Genomic DNA, 7,887 nt, shown 5'->3' with positions numbered 1-7,887 from the left:
GTAAGAGAAAATGTTGAAGAAAGGAGAAAGAGAAGAAAGTGACTTTTGTTTCTTTTTTTTTTAAATTTTTTAAACTCCATTTATTTGATAAGAGAATTATGTATCAAGTAATGGTTAGTATTGTCCTTTTGTAATTACTAAGGGAGGCAAGTGGTATTTTTAAAAACTCAGAGATACCAAGTGATATTAGGAAAAACCTCAAGGGAGGTTTTGATATTATCCAGTCGCGGAGCCAGAAAAAATTTTCAGTGGGGGCAAAAGCAACTCTAAAATTTTTTACCTACTCTTTTTTTTAGTTTTTTAAGGAAAAAAAATATTCACCAACAAGTACAAAGATGCATATATTTCATGAAAAACATCAAAAGACAAACTCAAAATTATTATTGTAATAATAATTTTATTTCAAAAGCAAACTAAACCATTCACAATTGCTCATGACGAGTTTTCATATTTTGATAACGGTTTACAACCTTTTCATTTTGAACTTCACGAGGTATATTTTTCTCAATATAGGTAACTAAAAAATTATTCATCCAAGTGTCTTTCATTCTATTTTGTAACCGATTCTTTACTATATTCATCATTGAAAAAACCCTTTTTACGGTAGCTGTAACAACAGATAAAATCAAAGACAATTTTAAAAGCATATAAACCAATAGATACACAAAACTTCAGGGGGCACACTTGAAATTACATCAAATTTTTATAGGTATTATAGAAATTTAAGGGGGACAGTGGGGCCTATAAACCAATAGATACGCAAAAATTTCAGGGGGCACAGTTGAAATTACAGCAAATTTTTATACGTATCATAGAAATTTAAGGGCCCCCACTGCCCCCAGCGCCACTGATATTATCCCTAAAAAAAATAATAGATTAAGAAATCAAAGCCGTGCATATAGTTTAGGCACAAAACTGAACTTTGTTGGAGGAATTTGAGAGATTAATAGTGAGATTATTAGTGTGAGAGGAAACTAGAGGAAATTAAATAAAAATTTAGAAATAAAAGAGAGGAAGAAGATTGGAGTTTTAGGTTTTGACTTGAGTTGATTATAGGTTGCAGCTATCTAATTAGTTTCTAGGTTACATTTTCTCTTTTTACTTTTCATTGTTTTAATTTTGACCAATTGAATGAATCAAACTGGTTTAGCAAAAATCGTTCCAATTTGATGGTTCACTCGATTGGATCAATTGGGTCAACTAGTTATCACTAAATAAAGCCATTTTTTAATTTCACTGGGGACTCAAACAGCTATCCAATCGATAGTTCAACCAGTTTGATTGGGTGGTTCGGATTGGGTTTTAAAACCTTGATGTTTTACAAATGTTGTACTAGATTTTTCTAAGGCATTTCCTTTTTTTATTTCAGGAAACGTTAAGATAAGGTGTTTTACAAATGTTGTACTAGATTTTTATAATGCATTTCCGTTATATTACTTTGTATCTTCCACGGGCACCCTAATCCTGCGCCTTTGTGCGAGGGTGAGTTATTGTCCTAAAAATAAAAACATTTATTCTATTGTGCACAACAAGACTTTGACCTTATCTCCTGTTCTTCTGCTGACAACTACAGAATGTGCAGCTAATCCTAAGTTTTGCTCCCATTTACCAGCTGATTTAGATTTTCGACAAAAAGTTGAAGAAAACTTTGTAAAAATTTTCAAATTACCAATTCTTTCCATAAATGACTATTAAACAAAAATTTAATGGCATATATATCCAAACTAATTCCCTATTTTCCCTAAACTCCTAATCAACACCTTTTCTTTTCTCTCACAGCTTTTAAGTTTTTTTTCCTTTCTTTTATGTCCAAAACTCCCAAAACTAGCTATAAAAGTTAAAGTTTTTTTGACATTTTCTTTTGTTTTCAACTATAAGTTGCAAAGATGTAAGGGGGACTTTTTTGGTGTTGTTAGATCTCAAAATATGGAGCAATTGGCTTACAAAGCTAATAAACCTAGAGAAATTGGCTTTCAAGCTTGTGGGATTTGTTTCCTTACAGAACATATTAAGGGTCATTTTCATCATGAAATTTTAATGGTTCAACAAGGTGGCATTTTTATCAACTCACAATATTTTAAATGTCAAGTTGATGAGGTGGACTAAAATAGGGGATAGAGTGAAAGATTTAAAGATTAGGGGGTAAATTGTAACTTTGAACAAACATTAAGGGAGTTTCTAGGATTAACCCTTAGCAAAATGATACAAGAACCCAAGTCAAGCTAGTGTTTGTTTGCAGGGAAAAGTGTAGGAAAGTGAAGGAAAGTTAGTTATTTTTGCCTTCATGCATGTTTGGTTGGCAGGAATATTGAAAAATTTTCTTGCATTTTCCTGTACTTTCCTACATTTTGTGTCCCGTAAATATTGCAAGATTTTGAAGGAAACTATTTAGTTAATCACAGAATTTGCAATAACTGTTACTAACTGTCATTTACTTTTTATATTCTCTCAATATTTTTCTTATTAACCAAATGTGTAAAAAATGGGAAATTGATTTTCATTTTCCTTTGCCTCACTTTCCTTCACTTCAATTTCGCATGTGCCTTTCCTTCTATTCAAATAGAGCCTATAAATTTGTCATATTTTTGAACTAGAATTAACTTAAAATAAATATTTGGGTGTCATTCCTTAAAATTAAAAAAAGAAATGTTTGGACTAAAAATATTTAAACAAAGAATCCGGTGAACATCTTTGAGGAATATCAAAATTTCCTACTGATATAATTCTGGTCATAATCGTAACTGTATTTCAAATGGGAGAAAGACCTACAAAAGCGGGTGACACTTGAGAGACACATGAAGATGATCCATCAAATTACAAAAAAAAAAAATGAACCCCATGTAATGCCATATTTTCTAGTGAAATCTTGGAATTCCAACAAACATTTTGAATTTACTCCAATCAGGAAAAAACGACCATAGATTACCATAGATAGGAAGTACATAGTTACCGTAAAAATAGGTTTAAAGAAAGTTAGTGCCATAATTTTCGTGAGAGATTTATAGGGAAGAGAAGGTGTCCAGAACAAGAAAAGAAAACAAACAAAAATTGAAGGGGTAAAAGGAGAAGAGGGGGCTCGTCTCTTAGGAAGTTTTCGGTAACGGAATAATTCGCTCTCCCGTTGCCGTTCGTCATCCTGAATGCCTCACCAGTGTTCAGGGTCGGTTTCTCCTTCATTTCTTGAATTTACTCAATTTCTTGTTTTCTCGATCTGGTTTTTTTTTTTCCGGATTTTACGATTGGCTTTTTTTTTGGGATTGTTTAGGTTTTTGTTGTGCATGAATGTAAATGTGGGATCCATTGCACCATCAGGTTTTTCTGAGAGGGAAAAATATGGAAAATAAAACTGAAATAGGAAGTGGGAATGTTTATAATTAAGATGGGATCTACCTTTTTTTTAAGGGAAAATTGTGATCTGAGTAAATTCGAAAGGTAGTTTGATTACAAATAAATAATTCTTAGGGATTACCAAATACAATGTTAGGTAATTTTTTGGTGATTATGCAAATGACTTAAACATATGAAGGTGGAATGCTGTTATAGTTTGGGAAATTGAATTGCTAAGATAATTATATTAGTGATGAATTGATGTTCATAGACTGGCAATAGAAGAAACGAAAAATGATTAAGATTCGATAAATTGTCATTTGGTATTGATTAGTTGTAAAGACCATTAAGACACTAATTTGGTTTTCATGTGCAACATTCATAATTGTCTCTCAGGGTTCAGGGATCTAAAAATTTCTAATACAATTGTAAATGGTTATATTTCTTGGTGCTAAAAATTTCAATAATCACAACTGCAATTACAATTAGCAATATCATGTGCTCTTTGCCAGCAAATAGCCGGAATTGGAATGGAATGCATCCCCCAATTTCCCACCCTCATACATTACTGCAAAGATTAAATCAGGCATGCATGATATTAATGACCTTTCCCTACTATAAAAATATGTTGCAGTCATTTGTGGCGATTTTTAAGCGGAGGAGCGAGGGACTGATATATAATATGGTATGTCCTAATCATGTAACAAAAAGGCATTGATTTTCTGTTCTTTTTTTTTTCACAAGCATTTTTCATTTATTTTTTTCTTTCTGTTTCTAAAGGGGATTGATCATAGGCTAGATTACAATGATTTCTATGATTTGTTACAGGTGCTCGGAGACTAGCAATATGCTTCCCGATATCGATATTTTCAACCTAGTTAAAGCGAATTCAAGTATGTTTTTGAAATTTTTAAATCACAAATTTAGAAGCAAATATTGGTTTTGCCTTTTGTATTTGAGGCAATTTCTGGTTGCTTATTCAAGTTGATTATTACTGACAAGAAATTAGAGATTTTCTGCTAGCAGGTTGAATACCTATTGGTTATAATAGGGGAAAAATGGATCCAAAGATTTCGGAACACCTTCTTAGCTTCGGAACAATAATAGTAATCTAGAAGGGAAAAAATAACTCATTTAGATTGGACTGTAAAAATAAGATTTATATGCTCAAGGAGAGGGGGAGAAAGATTGCAAAACTGAAGCAAATGCTTTACTAATTCTTCCATTTTTCTTTTTACTTTCTTTTGTGAAAATCCAGTCGTGAACTTGGTCGATTACAAAAAAGATCTTGCATTAGGGACTTGTAAATCAAACATAGAGAATCATGGCTGGAAAAATTGAAAAGACTAGATTATTTATTGCTGCTTGAAAACTCTGTAAAATTAAGAAATTGCACATAGAATGCATGTGGCTTTTGGATTCCTATTTTCTGAGGGTGGAAAGCAGGTTCATGATTAATGTCTATAGCACAGTGAACATTTACCATATGAGTTCTGATATTAGTTGAAAGAAACTACTGATCCTATTCTGATATTTTTTATACTAATAAATCTGTTGTGATAATGGAATCATTACCTTGAATTGATTGTTTTATCTTAATTGCAGAAATGTGATGGCTAATCTCCCAGTCAGATTAACCCTCTAGGGATCCTTTTAGGAAGCTGTCGTTAGCATGTATTATAGTTGTTCTGAATTGCAAGGAATTGCTCAATATGGCTGTTGCAGTTGATCAAAACCATGTCTTCAAGCCATTTCGCCGACCTCCAAGATGTAAACTCCCATCTTACCCTCAAATTGACTACGCTATGTTGGAATCTAAGAATACAAGTCTCGTGAAATCAATCAAGGATGCCTTTGACTTCAACTCCATCCACAAAAGCTTCTCCACCCCATGCCTGTCTATTTCCACTATGGTGGAGGAAGAGTTTGATTCAAATTCAAGGATTGAAATTATTGCAGGAAATGGAGCTCCCAGGGTACGTGCTCTAGTAGTGGAGGTCGCGATAGCTATGGCCTCTGGTGTTAATCCCGAGCCGGTGTCAACTGGACTTGGGGGTGCCTACTTTATTAGGTCTAGAAATGGTGATACTATAGCTGTTGCAAAACCTGTGGATGAGGAACCTTTAGCCTTGAATAATCCTAAAGGCTTTGCAGGTCGGATGTTAGGCCAACCTGGCATGAAGCGCTCCATCAGGGTAGGTGAAACAGGCATCCGTGAATTGGCTGCTTATCTTCTTGATCATGGTGGCTTTGCTGGTGTCCCTCCAACCGCACTAGTTAAGATGTCTCAAGTCAAGTTTAACGTAAATGGTCCAGATTCGATCTTAACTCCACCTTATAAGATTGCCTCAATTCAGCGGTTTGTGGATCATGATTCTGATGCAGGGGATTTAGGCCCTTCTGGCTTCTCTGTCAGCTCTGTTCATCATATAGGAATATTGGATATAAGACTGCTTAATCTTGATAGGCATGCTGGGAACATTTTGGTGAGGAAAGGGCAAGAGGCTTATTCTGGTGGAGTAGCTGAGCTTGTGCCCATAGATCATGGATTCTGTTTACCTGAATTACTTGATGATCCATATTTTGAATGGTTGCATTGGCCACAGGCCTTAGTACCATTTTCAGAATCTGAAATAGAGTATATATCCAGCCTTGATCCATTCAAAGATGCAGAACTTCTGAAAACCACGATTCCATCAATTAGGGAGTCATCCATTCAGATTCTTGTGCTGTGTACCATATTCTTGAAGCAGGCTGCTGATTCTGGAATGTGCCTTGCTGATATTGGTGAAATGATGACTCGAGAGTTTAATGGAGGGGAAGAAAATTGGAGTGCATTTGAGAATCTCTGTATGGATGCGAAGAGTAGCCTGTGTGGAAGAATAACCTCTGATAATGGTGATCAGGTTGAAGAAGACAATGAAGTTTTCCAATTCGATGATAAAAAAGATGGCTCCTCAGATTTTCCTGAATCGTTAGAAAGCTCCCCTAAGCCAGGTAAGCCAGCAAAAATACTAAGGTTTTTGTCTGAAAGGTTAGTAACCAAATTAAGTGACTCAGAATTGCTCCTTTCAAAAGAGGAAGACAGCCACCAAAACGATGACAATGATAATGATTACCACAACATCGTGGAAGAGAGTGGAACAGAAAATGGTTACGCTGCTTCTGAACACAAGTTAGGCGGGGTATTCATGAGGAGCATGAGTTTTGCAGGACTCAATCACAGCAATGATAATGGAGGAATTTCTTTTGGAGAGATGAGTAATGAAGAATGGGAGTTATTCTTGGAGAATTTTCAGAAGCTTTTGCCGGAGTTTTTGGAGGCAAGAAAGTGCATGTGCTTGTCAAAGCAAAGGTTAGGAACTTCTTGTGAGTTCTGAAGAAGAATATTTCAAGTTTAGGAATGTAAGTAGAAATGGTACCTGCTGTATAATAGAAACCAAGCATTGACTCACACGGATAAAATTGTAGATATAACCAAACTAGATTTGTATGGAAAAGGGATTGGCAAATAAAGGCCATCCTTTCCATCTGTCTGTTCTGTTTTGCTTCCTGGCATATGCTTAGTTCTGTTTGTTTTTTATTGATACGCAAATATGGAAGAAACATAAATGCGTTTGATCTTGTATTGATACTGTTGAAACTTATTATCAAATGATACTGATGATTGACAATAAATTGTATGTGAAAGCTGTTTTTGGTAGGTAACAGAATCTTTTATGGACTTGTAATCATTCACTTTTAGCAAGAGATGCTGTTGGCAGATTAATATTCTTTTAGTGACTTGCTTCATTATTACCTTTAATGGTTCATTCTCGGCGGTTGTAAAGTCATGATGAGAAATGGTGAACATGTCTCTCCTCCATCTTCTCCCAAATCCTTAATCCTTCTTATAAAAAATCCATCTCCTGCCAAGAAATCGAATATCACCTAGATCAGCATCAGTTACCTTAAATTTAAACAAAAAATAGAAAACCAAAAGGACAAGCATTGCATGGACAAAAGAAGAAAGGAGGAGGAGGAGACCAATAGCACAAAATTTCTTTTCAATTTTAATTTCTAGCCATCACACTAAGATGAAGCTTTTTTTTTTCAAGTTTTTTTATGAGAAGGATTTTAGAAGGAGGGAGAAGCAACCTCATGAAAGAGGGAGAGGAGCCGAAAGAGTCGATTTTTTTTTTTAATCGGCTGAAATATGTCCACTAGTAATGCATTTAACTTGAGTTGATTGTTTTGGGAGTTCGGAGGAGTTAAAACCAACTATATTAGTTATTACCAGCATTTGAAGAGGACAAGTGTTACCACATGTAGGTGTGTAACATGAGTGCTACACTTTTAAGTGTAACAAGAGATCTATAGTCTATGAAAAGACATCAATTGTGAAGTCATTATTGAGGAAAAAAAGTTTTTTTTTTTCAAAAAATTCATCAATTAAAAATACAATCAATATTGAATTATAGTACAAACTCACTCTTATTCGACAAATTACATTAAGAAAGCTGCAAAACATAGGCTGAGTGAAAATCATACTGACATAAGACTCACATAATTAAATACAAA

General features: G+C 34.4%; 1 protein-coding gene across 2 annotated transcripts; it reads left to right on the top strand.

Annotated features, from left to right (window-relative positions):
• Positions 1–2,843: 2,843 nt before the first annotated feature.
• On the top strand, positions 2,844–6,953 carry LOC113696640 (phosphatidylinositol 4-kinase gamma 1-like). Of its 2 annotated transcripts, XM_072055684.1 has the most exons (4): positions 2,844–3,160; positions 3,962–4,012; positions 4,156–4,220; positions 4,933–6,953. In XM_072055684.1, the coding sequence occupies exon 4, from the start codon at positions 5,040–5,042 to the stop codon at positions 6,705–6,707; it is 1,668 nt and encodes a 555-aa protein (XP_071911785.1). In that variant the 5' UTR covers positions 2,844–3,160; positions 3,962–4,012; positions 4,156–4,220; positions 4,933–5,039; the 3' UTR covers positions 6,708–6,953. The 2 variants fall into 2 exon arrangements, with proteins under 2 accessions (XP_071911785.1, XP_027071825.1); XM_027216024.2 differs by lacking the exons at positions 3,962–4,012; positions 4,156–4,220.
• The last annotated feature ends 934 nt before the right edge of the window (positions 6,954–7,887 follow it).

The sequence above is a fragment of the Coffea arabica genome, chromosome 6e, assembly GCF_036785885.1.
Source record: "Coffea arabica cultivar ET-39 chromosome 6e, Coffea Arabica ET-39 HiFi, whole genome shotgun sequence".
Classification (NCBI taxonomy): domain Eukaryota; kingdom Viridiplantae; phylum Streptophyta; class Magnoliopsida; order Gentianales; family Rubiaceae; genus Coffea; species Coffea arabica.
Note: the sequence above shows the minus strand (reverse complement) of the source record. Positions and strands in the feature narration are given on the sequence as shown.